Below are 25,667 nucleotides of genomic sequence, written 5' to 3'. Positions count from 1 at the left end.
TCTTCACACCCAGATCTTATCAGAAATTATAAAATAATAATTAAATCATGGAAGGTTAAGCAATTTGTGTCCTAATCTCTCCCTTGATTTCTCAATACTGAACAGATCCACACCATTTCTTATAGCAGAATCTCCAGGCTCAAATGAATAGTTTCACAGTTTGAAAACCCACTGAAAATGTAGATTTTGAGGGCAGGGGAACAGTGCAGAAGATCATTTCCATTTGTTCGATGGTGGGAATAGATAGAAAAGAAGATGTAGGAAATGAATGAGATAATGCTGGTTAGGGACTTCCGGGTTGCTGTTTGTTGCTGCCAGACGTTCCTTTGGGATCGTCAGCTTCCATCGCCTGTTAGAGCCACCTTCACAACGGAATGGCGGCTCGAAAAAACTCCGTTTCCATGAGGAAACGGAGATAGAGCCGGCAGGGGTGGGTAGAACTCTCTGTGGAGTCCCAAAAGTTTTTCCTTTACTTTTGGGACGGAGCGGATGAGATGCAAGTATTTTACTGATTTTTTAAAAAAAATTACTTAAGAGAGAGGAGGAAAAGAAAGAGGGAAAAAAATACTTGCGGTTCAGTATTACAGGTCCAGCTCACATTTTCTTTGAGTAGTCTGTTAAATTTGCAGGCTTGCTTTTGATGCCTGGCTCTGCATCAGCAGAGGTCTCCCAAAGCCCGGAGCGGGCTTTTAAAATGGCGTCGGCTGGAGGAGAGGCTGAAAGGGAAAGTCCTTCCGTTTTCTATTACTACAATGTAGCGGAATAAATACCACTGGCTACATTTGTAGACAAAACTTCGCTCCTGTGTCTTTTTCTCTTTTTTTTCCCTTGGAGACCTGATATTGTTGTTGATTGGAAAGAAGTCCTTTTTTTTTTCTTTCTTGCTTTTTTTTTAACAAAGCCTGCCTGGGCGGAAACATGGCACTGAGACTCATAAAGTCAGATAAACAAGAAGGGGGGGGGGAATCCCCCCACCAACAACTTAAAGGAACAAGTTTTAATTCTTCAGTCTCAGAAACCTGATTTTAATATAATAGAATTTTTTATAGAGGAGATTGAAAGAAGGGAGGAGATTGTGAATCAGCAATTTGAAAAATTTAAGCAGGAAATTAAAGAATTGGTAAAATCTAAGTTTGATTTTTTGGAGAAAAAATTCTCAAAAGTGGTTAATGGTTTTACAGGATTTATGATACAGTTGGACACAAATACTAATGTACTAGAGTCTAAAATGGAAGAAATTCAAGATAAATTGGACAATAGAATTCAAAAAATTGAAAATGATTTGACAAACACTCAGGATAATAGTTTAGAAGAAAAACCTAAAATGGATGCTGATCAAAAGTATGGTAATGCAGAAAATCTGCAACAGAAGATTGAAAAAGAGATTTTAATGGTACAATATAATTTCACAGAATATGCGATAAGATTAAGAGGTTTGCAGGAAAATAATAGAGAGGATTTAAGGAAAATATCTTCTGAATTTCTAGCTGGGATTCTAAAGGTTCAACCTGACGAAGTGTTTTGTAGGATCGACAGAGTTTATCGAATCAACTCCTGGATTGCCAAGCAAAGGCAATTGCCTAGAGATGTGGTGATTTATTTTACAGATAAAGAAATTAGGAATAATATCGTACAAAATTCCTTCAATTCTAATTTGCAATTGTATGGAAGAAAGATTTGGATTTACAAGGAACTCCCACCTAAGATATTGATGGAAAGGAAGAAATTTGGTTTTCTGGTGAATGAGTTAAAAAAGAGAAATATCTCATACAGGTGGGACGCCCCAGTTGGTATTATATTTAGATACCAAGGAGAAAGATATCAGCTAAATACTGTTGAAAGAGCGGAAGAATTTTATCAAAATAGGTTGAAAATGAACTTAACATCTTCAGGTATAATACAGGATAAGCAGAAGGAGCCGGAAATAAAGGTAAAATATCGAATTACAGAGACTGTACCAGATGAATTGCCTTTGGATTTATTGGATACCCCAGCTGGACTATCTACAAATTTGAGAGAAGAGGCATCTAATCTTAATGTGATGACTTATCAAGGCAAGGATAAACATGGAAACCAATTAGGGGATATACAAGGGATAAAAAAGAAACATGAGATACAAAAGCAAAACCAACAAGACCAATCTACAAAGCAGAATAAAAACCGACCAGATGATACACATTTTGTAGAAAGGGAACCAGGATGGAAACCAAACCCACAAAAAGAAAAGAAAAAAAGAAATAGGTGGCATAAAAATAGAAATTTCTAAATCAGGCAACAGTGAAGCCAGTGATTTTAAAATATGAACGATTATGTGTAAACACAGAAGAGGCGACGTATTGGTTAATATCATCCTGAGGTTTGTGGCAGATCTCTGCATGGCCGTAATCTGGGGACGTGAAACGAGCCTTAAACTGATGGATTTGAATTATCCATTTTGGAATTTCTTTTTGTGTTGATAAACATATTATATTATCTTGAATCACAAGGCAAGAGAATTATGCTGGGGCATGCAGAAGATCGGGTTGTTACCCACTACGATGATGGGAATTAATAATCCTGATGAAACCCACAATTATTACTATATGGAATATAATTATAATGTCACTCGGGTGGTTGTTTTTACTTTTATACATATAAGAAGATATTTACTACTGATGGGGGCAGATATGATTGAAGATCCTGAATAAACTGTTGCACCAGTAAGCTATGTTACCCGATTATGGATGTTGGTTCTACCAATCCAGTGGAAAGACCTCAAAGAAGATACTATATGGATTATAAATTTAAAGTCATTGTCTTTTCTTTTTTTTTATTTAGATATAATGGAAAATATAGACATATATTTTTAAGTAGTGTGGGCAGTGAATCAAAGATGTTAAGAAATGTTGTGTATGGCAATTTTGCATGATAGTGGGTGAATAAGCTAGTTAGTAGATTGATTAGTCTAAGAAAAGGGATTTTTAAGTGTTATATTTAGGGGAGTGGAGGAAATGGATAGAGTGGAATAAATGTTAAACTAGATTTTATGGGGAAGGCCGCTTTGAAATGTTATAGTAATATATATAGAAGATTAAATGTTAAAGTAGGACTTATCGTATAGTTTTAAAGTGGAGAAGTTATTCTATAATGTCATAGTATAATGTCTTTTTTTTTTCCTTTCTTTTCTCTTTTCTGATATGTATGGATAAAGGGGGATGTTATAATATTAATAATATTTTTAGTAAGTAAAGGTCAATATCTAGAGGAGGGAGTAAGTAATCTGTTATGAATTAGGTTTTTTTTTTGTTATGAAGAAGTCACAGGGGGGGATGGGTGGGGAGGGGGGGTTAGGGAGGGGGAGGGAGAGGGGGAAAAAAGGGGGAAAAATTTGTATTTGAAAACTTTTTCAATAATAAAAAAAAAAGAGATAATGCTGGTTATTATTATACAAAGCCAGAGGTGGGCTTCAGTTGGTTCGCACCAGTTCAGGCAAACCGGTTGTTAACTTTTTGCCTAGTTCAGAGAACCGGCTAATCCCACCTCTGTCTGGGCCCACCCACCCTGCCCCACCTCTTCCAGAAGTCCCCCGTGGGCCGTTTTGAAGTTCCAAGTTGGTGCAGGAGGACTTCCAGGCCCAAAATGGGGTGCTGGGGGGAGGGTGTTGCACAGGTGGTGCAGGACAGGAGGCCTTCCAGGCCCAAAACCCCTGCTCTAGGGTGAATTAGAAATGGGGACTTTGCATTATGATTATAAGTAGGAACCAGTAAAGGAGGAATGGAAAAATCCCTGTCTCTAGATCAGCATTTTTCAGTCTTGGCAAGTTTAAGATGGGCGAACTTCATGCTGCCTGGGGAATTCTGAGAATTGAAGTCCATGTATCTTAAAGTTGCCAAAGTTGAGATGCATGGGTCTACATTAGAGTTTAGGATTTTCCATTCCTGTTTTATTTAGTGTTTGGTGCAATTAAATAAATCAATTGTGGTTTCATTAACAAATAGTGATTAAAATGATATGAACCATTACTGGACTTTTTGTGAGAAACTGAAATTAAAAGTTGATCTGGGCTTTGATGATTAAATAAGGAATTATGGGAATAATGTAGACAAATGTTAATCTTAGAGTAAGAGTTTGATATATTTTTTTATTTATATCTGTACCAAAGAAAGTTGGAAGTCATTCTTTTTCAGTTTTCCTTCTTTTCCTCTTTCTTTCTTATACTTTCACTCTTTTTCTTTCCTGAGCTGGCCAATGACAGATCTTCAAATCTCCCACTGGTGGACTAGCCAATCCGGCGGGGATGCCCATATACGGACATAACACCCCTCCCCTCCTAGTTCTTAGTCCATCTCTCCGTTGGTCATGTACGTGACGTAGTCGCGCAGGTAGGCGGGGCACCTCCCCGTCCTATCTGACCTGCGCAGATCACTTTTTGCCTTGCTGTCGACCCGTGCAGACGAGGCTTTTGTCTCTCCCGGTTCCCGCCTTGGAACTGTCTGGAACTCGGCCGTCAAGTGTGCGGGCTCCGGCCCAGCACCTCCGGCTGGGTTCTCAGGACTCCCCGGTGGCCCCGGGGAATGATGCCTTGGCCCCTGCAACTCGCCATTGATCAGTACTGGACGTTACATGCAGTAGTTTTGTGTTCCCTTTAGTTGTTTGAGCAGTGTATAAACTACTGTATGTAAAGAATAAAGTATTTAATAAGGCTATTTCATTCATTCAGATCTCGGATGTCTTCTGCTTGTGTTCCCTTTATTTTTTTGAGCAGTATATATTTTAATGCTTATTATCATAACTCAACAGAGTTGAACATTGGGCGTTATCTAACAAAATGAAATTCAATGGTGAAAAAAGTAAGGTTCTACATTTAGGCAAGAAAAACAAAATGCAAAGGTACAGTATATGTGGTACCTTGTTCAATAGTAGTAACTGTGAGAGGGATCTTGGAGTCCTAGTGGACAACCATTTAAATATGAGCCAGCAGTGTGCAGCAGCTGCCAAAAAAGCCAACACAGTTCTAGACAGCATAAACAGAGGGATAGAATAAAGATCATGTGAAGTGTTAATACCACTATATAATGCCTTTGTAAGGTCACACTTGGAATACTGCATCCAGTTTTGGTTGCCACAATGTAAAAAAGATATTGAGACTCTAGAAAGAGTGCAGAGAAGAGCAACAAAGATGATTAGGGGACTGGAGGCTAAAACATATGGAGAATGGTTGCAGGAACTGGATATGAAAAGAAGGACTAGGGGAGACATGATAGCAGTGTTCCAATATCTCAGGGGTTGCCACAAAGAAGAGGGAGTCAAACTATTCTCCAAAGCACCTAAGGGCAGGACAAGAAGCAATGGGTGAAAACTAATCAAGGAGAGAAGCAACTTAGAACTAAGGAGAAATTTCCTGACAGTTAGAACAATTAATAAGTGGAACAACTTGCCTGCAGAAGTAGTGAATGCTCCAACACTGGAAATTTTTAAGAAGATGTTGGATAACCATTTGTCTGAAGTGGCGTAGGGTTTCCTGTCTAAACAGGGGGTTGGACTAAAAGACCTCCAAGGTCCCTTCCAACTCTTCTCTTCTCTTCTCTTCTCTTCTCTTCTCTTCTCTTCTCTTCTATTCTATTCTATTCTATTCTGTTCTGTTAAATTTTTACTAGTTTGCTGCTAATTTCTCCTTCTTTCTCCCATACTTAATTATCTACAGATGTAGGGATAGCTACAGCTTTTCCTCAACACTTAATAACCACATGGAGTTTGCTCTTTTACTCCTTAGAGATAGATGGAGGGAGGGATGGACTATTATTAAGGATATATCTAAACAATCAGCCACTTTAAATTATTATTGATGACTGTTAGGAGAATGATAGGGGAAAGAAATACCTTATTTTGCCATTTATACCTCATGCAAAATGCCTTTCAACTTTTTTCAAGAGTGATATTCTTGAAATAAGAAAATCATGAATTTTATCATATCTGGTCTTATATTGTCAGTAGCAAACTTATTTTACTACAAGTTGTATTTTTTTTGGATTCTTGATGCAAGATGCTATTGCAGCATTTGAAAGACTGCTGAATTCTGGTTCAGCTTAATATATCATATAACATAAAAATAGTCTATATGCATTATATGTATGTGCGAGTATCTATCTATCTATCTATCTATCTATCTATCTATCTATCTATCTATCTAACTTTACTTTACTTTACTTTACTTTACTTTACTTTACTTTACTTTACTTTGATTTGATTTGATTTGATTTGATTTGATTTGATTTGATTTGATTTGATTTGATTTGATTTGATTTATATACCGCCCTACTCCCGAAGGACTCAGGGCGGTGAACAGCCAACAATAAAATACATACATACAAAATTTAAAAAGCAGAGATAAAATTGAATTAAATAGTTTGGCCCAGACAGATTTAAAACCCCAATCAATTTAAAACAAATTTAAACTTTGAATATTAAAAATACTAAAAAATATTTAAAAATATTAAAAATGTTTAAAAAGAGGGAGAAAATCCATCCATCCATCTATCTATCTATCTATCTATCTATCTATCTATCTATCTATCTATCTATCTATCATCTATCTTACAAGTATTATATAGCACATATCAGTTTGGTCCAATGGTTCAGGCACCAGTCTAGAAACTGGAAGAAAGTGAGTTAATTGTCCCCCCTCAGGCATGAAAGTTGACTAGGTGACTTTGGGCCAGCTACTCTCTCTCAGCCCAACTCACCTCGCAGGATTGTTGTGGAGAAAAGAGGAGGAGGAAGGAATATTAAGATATATCTGTCACCTTCAGTTATTTATAACAATACTAAAGGCAGGGTAAAAATAAGCAAATTAATTAAACTTTTTAACTTTTCTGTAAGTTTATTTACAGTATGCCTTGCTTGACCTGTGCTGTGGCAGAAAGGAAAATAAAAGATAACTCAGCCCTGGGGAAGGACAAGATACAAGAACAAGTCAACACAACCCACCTTGTTTCTGTTTGGTACAAAAGGGACAGAGGGAAAGTCTGGCAGATTGTGTTATCCTACCCCACAACCCTCAAACAGTAGTCCTGGATTCCTTGTGCTGTCCCTTTCCTGAGCTGGTCTATTTCAAAGGGCTAACAATAATTTCACTCTTCAATCATAGAATCTTAGGGCTAGAAGGGACCTTAGAGGTCTTCTAGTCCAACCCCCTACAGGAGACTTCATATCATCCCAGTTAAAGGTTGTCCAGTCTATTCTAAAAAACCTCCAGTAATGCAGTACCTACAACTCTGGGAGGCAAGCTGTTCCATTGATCAATTGTTCTCCCTGCCAGGAAATTACTCCTTAGTTGTAGGCTGGATCTCTCTTTCACAAAGTTCCACTAATTACTTTCACAAGGTTCCACCCATCATTTAAATATGAGCCAGCACATTTAAATATGATCCAGCAATGTGCTGCAACTGCCAAAAATGTCAACACACTTCTAGGCGCCATAAACAGAGGGATAGAATCAAGATCACTTGAACTGTTAATAACACTTTATAATGCCTTGATAAGGCCATACTTGGAATACTGCATTCAGTTTTGGTCGCCACAATGTAGAAAAGATGTGGAGACTTTAGAAAGAGTGCAGAGAAGAGCAACAAAGATGATTAGGAGACTGGAGGCTAAAACATATGAAGAACGGTTGCAGGAACTGGGTATGTCTAGTTTAATGAAGAGAAGGACTAGGGGAAACATGATAGCAGTGTTCCAATATCTCAGGGGCTGCCACAAAGAAGAGGGAGTCAAACTATTCTCCAAAGCACCTGAGGCTAGAACAAGAAGCAGTGGGCAGTTCGAAAGCACGTAAAAAAAATGCAAGTAGAAAAATAGGGACCACCTTTGGTGGGAAGGTAACAGCGTTCTGTGTGCCTTTGGTGTTTAGTCATGCTGGCCATATGACCACGGAGACATCTTCGGACAGCGCTGGCTCTTCGGCTTTGAAACGGAGATGAGCACCGCCCTCTAGAGTCAGGAACGACTAGCACATATGTGCGAGGGGAACCTTTACCTTTATTTCTCCAAGTACAGAAGTACTACTCCCAAGGAGTAATTGTTGGGGAAACAGTAATAGGAGGTGTAGTAGCATTGGGGAAGAGTGGAGTAGTGGTGAGCAGTGAGTATTAGTCTGTGTGTGTGTTGCCTAGGGATCTGTGTTGTTGTGTTGGCTCTTTTGTGTTTTGGAGCCCACTGACTTCAGTATACATAAAACAACTCACGACAAAGTGGTGGCAGAGGTGGGATATCCATATAAAAAAGGTGGGATATCCTTTTTTTACCTCTGGGTAATTTTGTTTTGTGAACACAACCTCTGATTGGCTAATGATTCCAGAATCTGAAGGAGGGGATTTCTTCCATCATTCTGTTGTCCAGCTGAAGATGCAGAAGCTATCTAGCCTAACTCCATCTCCCATTCAAAAAAATCTTTTGTTTGGAGTGTGGGTGGGTGCATATGTGTGATTGCGGAAAAGTTACATTGTTGAACTTTCATCCTGCAGTCTATCATTGGTTTGGTACAGACTCAAACTAAGGAGGACAGGTACAGACTCCAACAGATAGTTAAGGCTGCAAAAAGAACAATTGCAACCAGCCTGCCATCCATAGAAGGTTCCAGGTTCAGTTTGAAGTTGACAACTTGTATATTGCGCGGGTCAAAAGGAGGGCTGAGAAGATGTCTGCAGACCCCTCATGTCCTGGACATAAAGTGTTTCAACTCCTCCCTTTGGGACGGCGCTATAGGGCATTGAATGTCAAAACAACTAGACACAGGGACAGTTTTTTTTTTGCTGATGCCATCACTCTGCTAAATATCCAATTTTCACAGTGCTGTCTAATGTCTATGTGTATTTACCCATGTAGTATGGCCATAGTATTATTTAGCCTTATCTTTTTTACTCTCCCCTTTTATTGGGATGATGATGATGATGATGATGATGATGATGATGATGATGATGATAATTGTTGTTTTGCACCTACACTGAGTGCTTCTGTACTAGAATTCTGGTACAGAATTCCTTGTCTAATCCCACTCGGCCAAATAAAGTTCAATTCAATCCCAATTCCAATTCTTGCATGGTATGGGAGCAGCTCTGTAGTGGACAAAAAAACTCTACAGAGAATCATTAAAACTACCCAGAATATCATCGGGCTCCAGCTACCAGCCCTGGATGACATCTTCGAATCTCGCTGTTTGAGGAAGTTGCATAACATTCTCAGAGACTCTTCCCATCCTGCTTACAATCTTTTTGGACTGTTGCCTTCTGGCAGAAGATACAGAACAATTAAAACTCGAACCATACGTTTTCTGAATAGTTTTTTTTTATCCCAGAGCTATAATTGCACTCAACAATGAACTAAAGGGCCACCATCAGTGAGCTGTTGGACAGCATTACTTGGTCTGCTGTGTGGATGTTTGGGTGGTTTAGGGGTGGGGAATTGTGGTGGGTGGGAGTGTGTTTGGGGATTGTTATGTGTGTTGGACCTGGTCTTTGGGTGTTAAGTGAATTTCGTTGTATGGGTATACTGTGCATACACGTACAATGACAATAAAGTTATTATTATTATTCCAATTCCAATTCCATCTTTTAATATTGTCAGTTAGGGTGGCCTCCTGCTGCTGAAACTTGTGGGAGGCAGCCGATAAAATAAAGATTTTTATGAAGGGGAGACTGGTTATGTTTTTGGCCAAGCCTTTTCTCTGAGCCACCTCGATCGGGTTCCCCCAATGTGCTTATCATAATCATAATAATAAGTTTATTTGTCAAGCATATATAAGATAACAGGTAACGGTATAAACATAACTTGAATACATGAAGAGTAAGTAAAAAGCAGTGGTGAAATGTAAAATTTGTTACTACTGGTTCTGTGGGTGTGGCTTGGTGGTGGTGGGGTAATATGACTGAATGGGCGTGGCCAACTTTTTCTTTTCTTTTTTTTACTTTTAAAACAATTTTTTCTACAACCTCTTCGGCTGAAGAGGTTGTAAAAAAATGCTTTTAAAGCCTCTGATGATCCCAGATGACTTGCCTGATCTGCAGAGGCTTTCTTTTTTTTTTTTTAAAGCCTCTGATGATCCCAGCTGAGCTGCGTGATCATCAGAGGCTTTTTTACTTTTAAAAGCATTTTTTCGGCCAAAGAGGTTGTAGAAAAAATGCTTTAAATTTTTTTTAAAAAAAAGCCTCTGATGATTGCGTGGCTCAGCTGGGCAATGGGGGTGGGGTGGGGTCAGGGATTTTTGTTACAGGTTCTCCGAACCACCTGCCTCCATCGCTACCGGATAGAGTGATCTGGTCCGAACCGGGAGCATTTCACCCCTGGTAAAAAAGAATATTAGGACAGGGACGGTAGGCACACTGGTGCACTTATGCATGCCCCTTGCAGACCTCTTAGGAATGGACTGGTGCACTTATGCATGTCCCTTGCAGACCTCTTAGGAATGGACTGGTGCACTTATGCATGCCCCTTGCAGACCTCTTAGGAATGGACTGGTGCACTTATGCATGCCCCTTGCAGACCTCTTAGGAATGGACTGGTGCACTTATGCATGCCCCTTGCAGACCTCTTAGGAATGGGGTAGACAGTTAAAGTTTTTGGGGTTTGGGGAGGTAACCACAGAGTCAGGTAGTGCATTCCAGGCATTGACCACTTATCCAGATCACTTAGCATCTAGTTAAAAAAAAGAAAAGGAAAAAAGCGGCGCTTTGGCCATCTCCTTTAGCAACGTCCTTCCCCCCCTCCCCTCCTCCCCCCCCCCATTTCAGGCGGGCAGCCTTCCGTCCCGCGGGGACGGGGCTGCCTACCAATAACTTCAGCCGACGGAATCCCGGCGCTGTCGCGTCGCCAACTCCGCTATTGAACCGAGGCAGCGCGCGTGCTGGAGCGGCAGAGGCTTACGGAGGCTTTCCCCCTGCTCTCTTGCTCCCTCTCCCGACGGAACGGCCGGCGGCCCAGAGCACGTTGGCGAGCACAAAAGACGCCCGTTTTCCTGGAGGGAGTTTGGCTGCGGGCAAGGCTGGAAGGCAAATAATACCAATAAGCCACACTACTCATAAAGCCACAAAAGCGCAGCAAGTTCTCTCGGCCGCGTCGTCATGATTCAGTTCACCGTCGAAAACCACCGTTTGATGCTCAGCGACGGCAACGCCATCCCGGTGATAGGACTCGGGACTTACGCGGATCCCCAGACGGTAAAGCGACCTTTGATTTCAAATTGGCTTGCATGCGCCTGCATCCAAAAAATAAATAAAATAAACTAATAGAAACTCTGCCCGTGTATGGGTTGGTTCAGATGCAGCTTCCCCTCCGCCCCTAAAACGTGGAGACGGTCTCCATCCTCAAAGCTGCCTGGACTTCTCTCTCTCTCTCTCTCTCTCTCTCTCTGCTCAGAAGGAGCCGCCCGTCCAGCGGGCGCGAGTAAAATAAGGTCACCCACAACCGCTGCGCAAAAGCGGAGTCCCCCCCCCACCTTCCCTCGTTGCAGCTCGGACGGCGGATCCCTGGCGAGTCCAGGCGCTGGCGGGGAAGCGCGCCTTTCGTGGGAAGCGCGCCTGGCGTTGAACTCGCCTCACCTCTGCGCCTTTTTTTTATGTTTGGTTGTTGTTGGGTTGTTTCTGAGTCGGTTCGCTTGGTGAAAAGGGGGAGTTTTTGTTCGTGTGAATCTCGGGGGTCACGGAGCGCGGGTGCGGTTTCCCTAAAAACCATCATCTCCTTTCTGGACTGGGTTTTAGGGGACCTCTTGGCGGAAAGGTTATTCGCTCTTTGGAGAAGGCACCCGAACATCCGTCCTTCCTCCCTCCCTCCCTCTTTCTTTCTTTCTTTCTTTCTTTCTTTCTTTCTTTCTTTCTTTCTTTCTTTCTTTCTTTCTTTCTTTCTTTCTTTCCATCCATCCATCCATCCATCCTTCCATCCTCCCTCTTTCTTTCTTTCTTTCTTTCTTTCCTTCCTTCCTTCCATCCTCCCTCCCTCCCTCTTTCTTTCTTTCTTTCTTTCTTTCCTTCCTTCCTTCCCTCCCTCCCTCCCTCTTTCTTTCTTTCTTTCTTTCTTTCTTTCTTTCTTTCTTTCCATCCTTCCATCCTCCCTCCCTCCCTCTTTCTTTCTTTCTTTCTTTCTTTCTTTCTTTCTTTCTTTTTGGAAAAGGGAGATGGGTCGGGCAAATTAGCCTGAACCCCGGAACAGAAGCCCCCTTTCTCAAGGGTGTGTGTGTGAATGTGGGGGGGGGGTGTCAGTATTTTGAAACCACTCTGTTTGGATTCAAGACTCAAAAAGTCTACCAGGGTGCCATTAAAGTTGAAAGTTTTGCCTTCCCCAAAACTCCCATTGAGTTCGGTGGACTTTGAAAAAGAAAGAAAGAAAGAAAGAAAGAAAGAAAGAAAGAAAGAAAGAAAGAAAGAAAGGCACTTCCGTAGGATGCTAATGAAAAGAAAGGAGGGGGGAAGGGATGCATGCTGAATATGCCCCCCCCCTCAAATTTGGGGTGGAGGCTGGTGGTGGAAAGAGCTGTGCGTTTGCTAGTTAGGGTTTCAGTCTTCCTTTTAGCTACTCTTGATGAGAGCGTGGCCTTAAAAGACCTGCTCCTCCTTCCAGGCATCCGTGGGGCTTGTAATGGCTGCATCTCATTCTGCTGTGGTCCAGAGAGCGATGGCTCCGAACAATAGTGAGCTTGGGAAGAAAGCTCCCCCCTCTGGTGTTCTCCAGTTGCGAGGGGCTTCTAGTGCCCTCCCTCATTTCCAGCCAGCTCTAGGGTGTAAGACTTAGGGACGCAAGCTTTATTCTTTTGCTTTCCTAGTGGCAGGAATAAAAAGAAGTCAGTGATGGAATTCGGTGGTGGGAATTCCTTCTCTACCAATCCCTAATAGGAGCTACTCTGGCTTGCCTTCCCTACTTTTTCAGACCCCGATGCCATCTCTGTCTGCCTTTGTGTTCCTACATCTCCCTTCGTCTTCCCGTAAGGTTACATCATTCAGGTGATGCTTGGAAAGGCGTTCCTTGTAACAAAAGGCGGGTGAGGGGGGCTTTTGTTACATCTGGAGCCAGGCTGAAACGTTAGTTGAGCTCTAGAACATTAAGGGGGAAAAGACCTTTGTCTTTTTCGTTGATTTGCGTTGCTTTAAACAATTTCTCTTCCATCTCACAACAATAACCCCAGCAGCCGGACAGAGCTTTTCACAGCTCTGCAAAATAAATAAAATAAAACTCAAATATAGTTTGTGCCTGTGGATTTCTTATCCCTCCTTGTCTCAGCCTCTTGTGACTCATGATTCTGCTGAACTGAATTACATGTTAAGAGATGAGGGACAATCTGTATTCCTTATGTGGTATCTCCCAAGAGTCTAGCAGCCTTGGTGAATAACTGTGTTTAGCTGGGCACGAAAGAGTCCAACGCATGATAGTAGCAGATTAAGATTGGCTTGCTAGGTTTATTTTTGATCTCAGGTGGCTTCATTGATTTCTTGGATTTTCCTGCCGTCAGATTACAGAACTTTGTAGAAATGTAGCTCCAGACTTTCTAAGATTAGAAACTTCTGAAGACACTTGAATGAAAACGATGGGTGTTTTAAGGCAGTATATCTTGAAAACCTCTCCAAGATAGACTTGCCCAATATATCTATATAATTTGATTAAAATTGCATTAATTTTTTTTTTTAAAAAAAGAAGATAAAGCTAATACAAACTAATATAAAGTGAGGAAAAGAAGAAAGAAATAGAAGAGAAAGCTAAAAGCTTTTTTGTATCTTTTTAAATTTCTTTTCTATTTTTATTTTACTCCCCCTCCCCCCTTCTTGCACTTTTTCAAATAGCCCTGTTCAATGTATCTTGAGGTTTCCAGATGTGTTGCCCTTATGTTTAACTTCTTGGCTTGACTCTTCCTCTTGGCTATCCAAGATGAAATTAAAAAGAGAGGAAGATGTGCTTTTGTCCTCTGTCAGTTCGGTGGAAGCCCTGTATCCAGAAAAGTCTAATCCTTAATCTGTTGTCTGAGTTCTTCTGTCTATTGTGGCCCGTCAGCGGTCTGTGCAGTTAGTAGCTGATTCCGACAGCGAGGAGGCTGGTGTGGTGCTGCGCCAGCAGCCTGTGCAGCTGGCACTCGAGTCAGACAATGAGGAGGCTGGAGAAGATGTGGTGCCAGAGGCAGGGATTCAGCCAGGGCCTTCAGAACCTCCAGAAGCTCCCATAAGTGAAGAGGAAGAAGAGGAGGAGCCTCTTCTTAATGGAGGAGCGCACAGAGCTGTTAAAAGGTAGGAATGGCTCCTCAGGAGGAGGTCTCCTTGAGAGTAAGGCTTGGGGCTAATTGGCCACTCCCCTAGCCTATTTAAGGAAGAACGACGACTAATGCAATTTGCAGGAAACAACTTTGTTCAGATTCCTTCGTGTCTTGATTCCAGAAACGTTTGATTCGGCTCTTGTTTCTCTCTTGTCAGTTTTCCTGCAAATTGCTTCTGGGCATTCTGCCAACCACAGTAAGATTACAGTTATCTGAAATACTGTGCCTCAGAATTGAGTTATTATTCTTTGCATTTTTGTTGGCTAATAATAATAATAATAATAATAATAATAATAATAATAATAATAATAATATTTCTATACTGCTCTTGTCCCGAAGGACTCAGGGTGGTGTACAGCCTATTAAAAGCACAAAGACAAACAACAATTAAAATAATTTAAAATTATTGAATAATTTCGGCTCAATATTAAAACCCCCCAAAATTTAAAACATCTAATTTAAAATCATTACATTGATAGCCCGGCCTGGCAGAATAGCAGGGTCTTAAGGGCACAGCGAAATACCCTGAGGTCGGAGATCTTACACATTTCCAGGGACAGTTCATTCCACAGGGCTGGGGCTCCCACAGAGAAGGCCCTCCCCCTGGGTGTCGCCAGCTGACATAACTTGGCCAATGCACCCTGAGGAGACCCTCTCTGTGGGAGCGAACTGGCCGGTGGGAGGCTACCGGTGGCAGAAGCCGGTCTCGAAGGTACCCGGGTCCTATGCCATGGAGCACTTTAAAGGTGGTAACCAACACCTTGAATTGCACCTGGAAGACCACTGGGAGCCAGTGCAGCTCGCTCAGGAGGGGTGTCATGTGGGCACAACAGGTTGCGCCCATAATCACCCGCGTGGCTGCATTCTGGACCAGTTGGAGCCTCCGAGTGCTCTTCAAGGGGAGCCCCATGTAGAGAGCATTACAATAGTCCAGCCAGGAGGTGACAAGGGCATGAGTGACCGTGCGCAAGGCATCCCGATCCAGAAAGGGCTGCAACTGGCGAATCAGGTGAACCTGATAAAAAGCCCCCCTGGCCACGGCCGTCATATGCTGTTCAAAAGACAGCCGTGTATCCAGAAGGACACCCAGATTGCGAGCCCTCTCTGTGGGGGGCAGCGATTCACCCCCAATAGTCAGCGATGGCACCAGCTGACTATATCGAGACGCCGGAAGCCACAGCCACTCGGTCTTGGAAGGGTTGAGTCTGAGCCTATTTCTCCCCATCCAGACCTGCACGGCCTCCAGGCAGCGAGACATCACATCAAGGGCATCGTTGGGGTGGTCTGGGGTGGAGATGTACAGCTGAGTGTCATCAGTTAATGAAGTTAAATTAACAGCCCTTGTTCAGAAAAGACTGATTTAAACTGTACTTGTATTTGAACAACTACTAAGAAAGCTCATTAGTAGTCCTTAATTAGTAAACTAAGGTTTGTACGGACTTTGTGTGTGCTGCATTGTTTGGTGTCCGAAGCTGGGGCAGAACACCAGCAGCCTGTGGACCTGGCAGCAGAGTCGGAGAGTGAGGAGGCTGGGGAGGACAATGGGCCAGTCCTGGAGTCAGGGAAAGGCCCGGATGAGGGCCCTGCATCAGAGGCAGGGATGGGGCCGGGGCCATCTGGTGGCGATGCACGGACTCCAGAGCTTCCAGAGGTGGACAGCAGAGAGGCAGAGGAACAGGAGGAGCCTATTCCTAGTGCATACATGCGAAGAGCTGCCAGATGGCAAGAGCAGCTGAAGAAAAAAGGACGACTTGGGAGTAAGGCCAGAAGATGATTGGCCACTCCCATAAGGCTTAAAAGAGCAGCAATGAGCCGTTGGGTTCTTTGTAGAAAAGCAACGTTGATTCCAGTGCTTCTTGTCTGCGTCTCTTGAACTTTGTGGGGTTTTTGCCAAGAAAACTCTTTGGCCGGTTGCCAAAGACATCAAAGATTGGTAATAAGGCCGACAGACTGGTCATTAAGAATTTTGTTTTGGACTAAGCTGAGAATGAATTAATTCTCAGCTGTTTTAATCAAATAAGTTTGTTGAGGACTGAATTGTGTTTGGTAATCACTACTTGGGCCTCGGTCACAACACTGTCTTCCCATGATCCTCTGTCTCTCTAGATCAATGAGAAAGAAGGAGTCTTGCCCAGCAGTGGGTTTCACATTATTTTACTACTGGTTCGCCCCGGGCGCTCGCGTTCACTTCATGCATGCATGCACCCAGTTCACGCACATGCCTGCCTTCTGCACATGCTCCCAGCCTTCCGTGCATGTGCTTTGCTCACGCAAGCGCCTTCCCCACATGTGCCCGGCCTCAAAAATGTGCCTAAACAGGATGGCATAGAGCTGGGTCTTCCCGCTTCCGATTCAGGTGAACCAGTCCAAACTGGCTGAATACCACCTCTGGTCTTGCCTGAAGAAAAACAGCACGTGTGAGAGAAAAATCTAGAACAGATTCTTTTTTTTCTTGACAGATAAACTTTCCTCTAACAATATACAAGGAAGAGGCTTATTTATTAGAGAGGAGGAAAAATGGACATATTTTAACTGCTTGCAAGGATGTGTTGGTTACCATCATATTACTTTTTAATGGAAAAGGAGCATTAAAAGAGGGGGGGGGGAAATGCCGCTATGTATTAGGCTACCTGCCAGATCTGGGTGGCAAGATTCCCAACTGTCTGTAGGTGGCACACAAAACACATTCGTTACTGCCAGCTAGTGGTTGTTAGAATGCTTGCAGTCCAGCATGAGGAGCTCTGATTTTAAGTGTATAAAATAAAGGTATTGTATCATCTGACGGCAGAGAATTCTTTCTGCTGAGTTTGAAGGGAGATAAATTTATCCTTTGTACCATTTTAAGAACAGTATGTACATTCTTCCACTCAGAAGGCTCTCCCCTCACAGTCCAAAAAATAAATAAATTCAGAAGAGACAATTCCCTTCCTCTTTCAAATGCTTATAAGCATTGTGGGCACTTGATAAAATACTTGTGATGTGTCTCACATATATTGTGACTTGTATAATCAATATCATCCCATTTCAAATCCTTTGTCAGTTTAACCATGCACCTGATGAACTGGCTCAAGAAAGCTTGTGTTTTTTAAATAAAATATATGGTAATAGCACATGTGGGGTCATGGGGTACAGGTGGGCTTGCTGATCACGTACATGGCTCCCTGCCACGTGGCAGCGGCCCTGCCCGAACTGCTCAACGTTATAGCCGGGGGGGCGGTTGATACCCCGAGGCTTATGGTCATGGGGGATTTTAACCTGCCATCCATCGGTGAAGCGTCTGAGGCAGCGCGGGAGTTCATGGCTTCCATGACGGCTATGGACCTGACCCAGTTAGTGCATGGCCCTACTCACACGGGGGAAAACACTCTGACTTGGTTTTTGTCTCTGGTCAGTGGTTGAATGATCTCAATATTGGGGATATAGTGACTGAACCCTTGTCATGGTCTGATCATTCCCTCCTTCGCCTTGACTTTCGAACTGCTACACCCCGCCGCAGGGAGGCGGAACTGATGAGGTGGTTCCGCCCCAGGCGCCTGATGGACCTGGATCGGTTCCAGACAGAGCTTGGGCCGTTTCCTGAGGCTCTGGCTCACGGCTCGACCGAAGACCTGGTGGCCGCCTGGGATAGGGCGGCCACTGGAGCTTTGGATCAGGTTGTGCCTTTGCGGCCTCTGACTCAGTGCCGATCTCGCTTGGCTCCTTGGTTCACCGAGGAGCTGAGGGAGATGAAGCACTGGAAAAGACGCCTGGAGAGCGGTTGGAGGGCCAGTCGGTCTGAATCTGACCGAACACTGGTAAGGTCTCATATTAAGACTTACCTTGTGGCGATAAAAGCAGCAAAATGTAACTATTTTTCCACTCTTATTGCGTCATCAGATAACCGCCCGGCCACCCTGTTTAGGGTAACCCGCTCCCTGCTCCTTCAGGAAGCGCGGGAGAATCCCTTGGAGGGTAGAGCCGAGGACTTTGTACAGTATCTGTATGATAAAATCGCTCAGATTCTGGAACATCTGGACTCTGATGGGGTAGATTCAGGGGGGAGGATGGAGGCAGGTCTTGAGAATATTATCTGAAGAGTTTGATTCTGTGACTCCCGAAGACATGGATAGGATACTGAGTAGACTGAATATTGCCACATGTTTATTGGACCCGTGTCCCTCCTGGTTAGTGCTGGCCTCTCGGGAGGTTACACGAGGCTGGCTTCAGGGGATTATAAATGCTTCTTTGAGTGAGGGTGTCTTTCCCACTGCCTTGAAAGAGGCGGTGGTGAGATCTCTCCTCAAGAAGCCTTCCCTCGACCCAGCAGTATTGGCTAATTACCATCCAGTCTCCAACCTTCGCTTTGTTGCGAAGGTTTTTTTTTTTAATTTGATTTATATGCCTGTCTTGAGTCTTCTCTGGAGACTCAAGGCGGCTTACAGTGCGTTAAGCAATAGCCTTCATACTTTTGTATATTTTATACAAAGTCAGCTTATTGCCCCCACAAACTGGGTCCTCAATTTACCTACCTTAGAAAGGATGGAAGGCTGAGTCAACCTTGAGCCTGGCAAGATTTGAACTTACTTTAATTGCAGGCAGCTATGTTAAATTACAGTGCCTTGTCTGCAGAGCTATCCAGGTTGTTGAGAGTGTGGTAGCACGACAGTTCCCTCAGTACCTGGATGAATCGGCTTATCTGGATCCCTTCCAGTTGGGCTTCAGGCCTGGGTACAGCACGGAAACGGCATTGGTCGCATTGGTTGATGATCTCTGGAGGGTTCGGGACAGGGGTTGTTCCTCTGTCCTGGTCCTATTAGACCTCTCAGTGGCTTTTGATACCATTGATCATGGTATCATGCTGCACTGGCTGGAAGAGTTGGGGTGGGAGGCACCGTGTTGCAGTGGTTCTCCTCCTTCCTCTCCGACTGGTCACAGTCAGTGTTGGCAGGGGGGCAGAGGTCGACCCTGAGGCCCCTTGTATGTGGAGTGCCACAAGGGTCAGTCGTCTCACCCCTTCTGTTCAACATTTATGCGAAGCCGCTGGGTGAGATCATCCGTGGTTTTGGGGTGAAGTACCACCAGTACGCTGATGACACCCAGCTGTACATCTCCACCCTGGACCACCCCAATGATGCCCTTGAAGTGATGTCCCGGCGCCTGGAGGCTGTACGGATCTGGATGGGGAGGAAGAGACTCAACCCATCCAAGACCGAGTGGCTGTGGTTTCCGACATCCCGATATAGTCAGTTGGTGCCATCACTGACTATTGGGGGCAAGTTGTTGGCCCCCATGGAGAGGGCTTGCAACTTGGGGGTCCTCCTGGACTCACAGCTGTCTTTAGAAGAGCACTTGATGGCTGTGGCCAGGAGGGCATTTTATCAGGTTCGCCTGATTCGCCAGTTGCGTCCCTTTCTGGATCGGGACTTGTTAAATACAGTCACTCATGCCCTCATCACTTCCCACCTGGACTACTGCAATGCTCTCTACATGGGGCTCCCCTTTAGGAACACCCGGAGGCTCCAGTTGGTCCAGAATGCAGCCACGCGGGTGGTTATGGGAGTGACGTGGCGCTCCCATGTGACCCCCCTCCTGCGCGAGCTGCACTGGCTCCCGGTGGTCTTCCGGGTGCGCTTTAAGGTTTTGATTACCACCTTTAGAGCGCTCCATGGCTTAGGACCGGGGTATCTACGAGACCGCCTTCTGCCACCAATAGCCTCTCACCGACCAGTACGCTCCCATAGAGAGGGGCTCCTCAGGGTGCCGTCGGCCAAACAGTGTCGACTGGTGGCCCCCAGGGGGAGAGCCTTCTCTGTGGGGGCACCCACCATCTGGAACGAGCTCCCCCGGAGATACGGAGGATCACGGATCTGTGCGCTTTCCACCGTGCCATTAAAAACATTTCTATTCCAGCAGGCCGGCCTGGCCTAACCTCTCTTTTAAATTGTTTTTAAAAAATTTTAAAATTTTAAAATTTTAAATTTGTCTTATGAATTTGGGGTGTTTTAAATTCGTTTTCCTGGCCAATTATTTAATTGTATTTTAATGGTTTTTTAACATTTGTACTATATGTATTTTATTTGGCTGTTCACCGCCCTGAGTCCTTCGGGAGTAGGGTGGTATACAAATTCAATAAATAATAATAATAAATAATAATAAATAAATAATAATAATAATAATAATAATAATAATAATGTGTTATTAAAATCCTTTTGGTTTTAGTTCTTTCAATGTAATTGCAACCTCTCAGTTTCTACCAATACATCTTGAGTATCTCTCTGTATTATGTGATGGGCTGCTTAGTTGCTTAACTTCAACAGTGAGATGGAAGGTGCATAACTTTGATTAATAAATAAATAACAGAACAGAACATAAAATACTTAGTCAAAAACTGGAAGGAATTCATGGTAACTGAATGGGTCTCTCAATTGGCCTGTGATTAGTTTTATCATTAATTAGTTAACATTGAATTTCATATGGTTATACATCCTGATCTGAGAGATAGTTCCATAGCTCAGCTTTGGATTTCACATTATTGGATATAGGAAGTCCTCAATTAATGACCACTTGCTCAACAATTCATTTAAAGTTAAAATGGCATCAACCTAATAGTACTTACCACTAGTTCTTGAAGTTCTGGCCATCCCAGCACTCCTTCTTCTTCTTGTGCTATATCTGTCATTGGACGTTGGCAATCATGTTGGCGATCCTATTTTTATCAACAGCCACATGAAAAAGTGCTGCTGAGTTTTGTCCAAACCAGTCCCTTAGATTTTGAAGCCATGATGTTCTTCTTCTGCCTGGACCTCATTTGCCTTCAATCTTTTCTTGGAGGATTAAGTGAAGGATGCCATATTTTTCCAGGTGTTGCATCACATGTTCGAAACTTTTGCTTTTTAATGGTTTTGATGATTTCCCTTGGCTTTCCCAGGCAGCTTATCACCTCCTCATTTCTGATTTTGTCAACCCAGCTTATACGCAACAGTTGTCTGTAAATCCACATTTCAAATGCTTCTAGTCTCATCAAGTGGCTTTCTGTCAGAGACCAGCTCTCCACTCCATAAAGCAGGATAGAAAAGATGTAACATCTGACAACCCGATTTTCAATTTTAGGCTAAGTTGTGACTGCAGAAGACCTTTTTCATGTTGAAGAATGCTGTTTGAGCTTTCTCTATCCTTGTCTTTAGTTCAGTGGTCATGCCCCAGCTTTCATGTAAATTAGATCCTTTCAACTTTTTCTAGTGGTATTCATTCAGAATTTATCGGTGATAAATTAATGGGTTGTTTGCTGATAACCATAATCTTGGTTTTTGAGGTGTTAAGCTTCAACCCAGGACCTGTGCAGTTACATAATTATGATCCAGGTCAGGGGTGAAATTCAATTTTTTTCCCTACCGGTTCTGTCATGGCTTGGTGAGCATGGCAGGGGAAGGATATTGCAAAATCTCCATTCCCACCCCACTCCAGGGGAAGGATACTGCAAAATCTCCATTCCCTCCCCTCCCGGGAGAAAGATATTGCAAAATCTCCATTCCCACCCCACTATGGGGCCAGCCAGAGGTGGTATTTGCCGGTTCTCCGAATTACTCAAAATTTCCGCTACCGGTTCTCCAGAACCTGTTAGAACCTGCTGGATTTCACCCCTGATCCAGATACTTAGTGCCAGGTTTTTGTTTTTTTTTTAATTTGATTGATATGCCGCCCTTCTCCGGAGACTCAGGGCGGCTTACAATGCGTTAAGCAATAGCCTTCATACTTTTGTATATTTATACAAAGTCAGCTTATTGCCCCCACAAACTGGGTCCTTATTTAACCTACCTTAGAAAGGATGGAAGGCTGAGTCAACCTTGAGCCTGGTAAGATTCAAACCTGCAGAAATTGCAGGCAGCTATGTTAATTACAGGGTGCATTAAACCACTGTACTACCAAGGCTCTGTTGCACTTAACAACAGTTACAACTACTTGCCTTCAACCAACTGCCTGGGCATAGGCTGATGAAGTTGGTGCTCTTGCTTTTCCTATCACAACCTTTAAGTAATGGCAGTCAATTCAACATGCTTTTGGCTGAGCATTTTAAAAGTTTAACTTAAGAAAGTAGTCTTTAAAAAAAAAAAGCTGGAAACTGCTCATCACAAATAACTTATAAGTTGCTTTTAAAGAAATGATAACAACCAGAATGCTATTAGAGCAGGGGTGTCAGACTGGTGGCCCGCGGGCCGGATGCATCACACGCAGGCCACGCCCACCCCAGCTCCGCAAATGGAAAAAAGTTGCAGAATGTCACATGACAGCAACGTGACGCCACGAGTTTGACACCTGTGTATTAGAGAATCATTTACTATTTCTCAATGTTACATTTCACAACAAGAAACAGGTTTGAATAACTGAAGGTTATAGGCTTACTCCTTGGCATTTCTGTTATTAAGAAAAAGAAACAAAGAAATAGAAATAGAGGCTGAATGATTGAGAAAGAACCTTTGCTGGAGACCTTAACAATTCGGATGTTATCTCACCGGATGAGTTTAAATGAATGAGAAATCATTTTAAGTTGTCCTAATTTTACTAGCAGGAGAGTAACGGGAACTTCTCTGAGACGAAGAATGGCTGAAGTCAAAACAGTGGTTGGATCTGCCCATTGTCTGTAACCATTATTTGCTTAACCTTGATTTGTTAATAACCTTGCATGGATGACTTACTACTACATATCAAAGCTAAAAAAAACAAACCCTCTGAGTTTATTGCAGGATATGAATGAGCCAATATCTGTTTAGTCTATTGCCAATGAACAACAACTGCAGGAGTTGGCCATTCCTACCCTATCCTATAGTTTAGGACTTGTGTAATAACATCAACATAAACTAGGAAGATAATCTACACAAAACCTGGATGAGTCCTTTGGTATCTGCAGCCAGACTTTTCAGAAATGTGGACTCTGGCTGCCTTTTGTAAAGATTCTCTGCTGCTAAATCAAAAGAAGTTCAGGCTCCAGAGGAAGAATATGACTTTCTAACCTCAAGGTTTCTAAGTCTGCTCCCTGCCTGCCTATTGTATTGCTGCAGTGAGCAAATATAAAAGGCAAATAAATGTGTTACAGCCTCTTGCTTTCAGAGGAATATTTCTAAAACAAAAAAAAACCAGACTCCCATTCACCTCAGCTCTTGGAGCTCCTTGAACTAAGGGCCAAAATCAGTAGCCAGAAGAGGCCACGTATCTCTGCCCATGTCTCTTGATCACCATCATTTTAGCCGTTGTTTATCCATTGCAGGATGAAGGACAGGATGTTATTGTGTCTCTTGATAACATGTGCTAAATATCGGGCGTTATCCTCTCCTTCGGGCCATCGAAAAGTTGATGAAAACTTTCTTGATGGTTACACTCTCATTCACACATCATGCAAAGCTGCGGTTTGGTTAATTCTGATTTACTGACTAAGCTTTCTGATAAATCATAAATCATGGTTTATAAAGCATAGGGGTTCATACATGCTAAGTTAAACTTGAGGAAGCCCTATTATGTTGCAGCATGATTGCACAATGCTTTGTACTAAATCATGATTTGCTCATGGTTGGGTTCAAATATCTTACTAACACATCAACTATGTTTTATAAGCAATTAGCAGCAAGATTTAGGCTTAACTAAAAGCCAATTCTACTATAGTAATTTGTGCGTAAATGCATACACTTGATCTTGGTCAAGGGAATTGCAGGGAAATGTCCAGATGGAGACTGTTATTTTTCAATGTAAACAACAGATTGATGCGGGAGTCACCAAGGCATCCATGGTCTCAAGTTTGTGCAATAGTGCTAAGCTGCTCTAGCTCACTTTTTCCAGTTTTATGCAAGATTGAAATAATACTGAAATGAAGGGAAGACAAATTCTAAATAAAAGGCCCATCTCCCAAGAATTGTGATCAATAATTCATCTCCTTTGGCAATTCAATTTTAATTGCTAATTATTAAATTTTAATTGCTATTTGTTAAACTGATTAAATAGACCTATTAGGGAGATCAGATCAGAAATCAAATCCACAGGAAGACCAGAATAACACTTTATTGATACAGGTTATAATGACAGATTCCTGTAAGTATGACTATGTTGTACTTTCCTTCATTCTTGAATTCCAGTAAATCTGTAAAGTTTTGCCTGAGTTGCTTCTTAATGGTTTCTTACTTCCCCAAGACTTAATTGATTGGTATTGATTCTTGAATGGTTCTGTTAAGTTGCCATCCTTACTCTCTGCACATCAGAGGTGGTATTCACCATTTGCACCGGTTCGGGAAAACTGGTAGGGGAAATTTGGCCTCAGTCGCCGAACCAGTAGTGACCTCTGGCTGGCCCCACTCCCCACCTGGTCACCTGGTCACTGTTCACTCACCCCGCCCGCCCATTCAATGCTTGCTTGGCCACTCGATGCTCGATCACTCGCCCCACCCCCAGGCTCGCCTGCCTTTCACGCCGAGAAGCCTCCAGTCATCAGCGGCCATTTTCGGCTGCCTTCTGAGCAGCTCCGCTGTGAATTCAGGGAGAAAAGTTTGGCTTCTCTCTGCCACAACATTCAACATGGCTGCTTCTCGCCTCCTTCTTGGACACATATACACAGAGCAAACATGAGAAAGAGGTGCGAAGCAGCCAAGTTAAATGCTGCGGCAGAGAGAATCAGAACTTTTCTCCCTGCATTCACAGCGGAGCTGCTCAGAAGGCAGCCACCACAGTCAGTCCCTTTAAGGTATTTTGACCCCCGGGAGGGAGGGGGCCGGGGGGGGATGACGACCATAAAGAGAGCAGCTCCGCTGTGAAAGGAGGGAGAAAAGTTTGGCTTCTCTCTGCCGTAGCATTCAACGTGGCTGCTTCTTGCCTCCTTCTCATGTTTGCTCTGTGTGTATGAGCCCTTCTCGCGTTCATACACACAGAGGAAACATGAGAAGGAGGCGACAAGCAGCCACATTGAACGCTAGTAGACTTGCCCGAACTTTTCTGTTGGTTCTGTGGGCGTGGCTTGGTGGAATGGTGCTGTCCCACTTTGCCGTGAGTGACATCAAGTTGGCCACGCCCACTCAGTCACACCCACATGACCCACCCCACCAAGCCATGCCGACCAAGCCACACCCACAGAACCAGTAGGGAAAAACTTTGAATCTCATCACTGCTGCATATCCCAAATCAGTGTGAGTACACTGAATATACCTCCTAATTTGCTTCCGGGTCCAATTCAAGGTGTTAGTTAGCACTTTTAAAGCCCTTCATGGCCTGGGACCAGGCTATCTGAGAGGCCATCTCATCCCAATGAGATTGTCCTACCCCACTTGTGATGGCAGAAGTGTCATGCTATGGACTCTGTTGGCCAAGGAAGTTTGATTGACAGGGTCCAGAAGAAGAGCCTTTTCTGTCCTGGCTCTCCCACTCTGAAACGTCATGGCCCCTGAGA

At 43.3% G+C, this 25,667-nt stretch overlaps 1 protein-coding gene across 2 annotated transcripts in view; it reads left to right on the top strand.

The window, feature by feature from the left end:
- Nucleotides 1-25,667, top strand: part of AKR1D1 (aldo-keto reductase family 1 member D1) — a 77,492-nt gene that overhangs the window by 5,363 nt on the left and 46,462 nt on the right. The window contains exon 1 of one of the 2 annotated variants that reach the window (XM_034402821.3): nucleotides 10,934-11,192. The exons of the other annotated variant lie outside the window; for it this stretch is intronic. Coding sequence (XP_034258712.1) covers nucleotides 11,097-11,192 — 96 coding nt within the window. The 5' untranslated portion in view covers nucleotides 10,934-11,096. Of the gene's footprint in view, nucleotides 1-10,933; nucleotides 11,193-25,667 lie in introns of those variants that run through there. 2 annotated transcript variants of the gene reach the window in all.

Source organism: Pantherophis guttatus, chromosome 7, assembly GCF_059756535.1.
Source record: "Pantherophis guttatus breed Tessera chromosome 7, ASM5975653v1, whole genome shotgun sequence".
Lineage (NCBI taxonomy): Eukaryota > Metazoa > Chordata > Lepidosauria > Squamata > Colubridae > Pantherophis > Pantherophis guttatus.
This window is presented reverse-complemented; position numbering and strand designations above follow the sequence as displayed.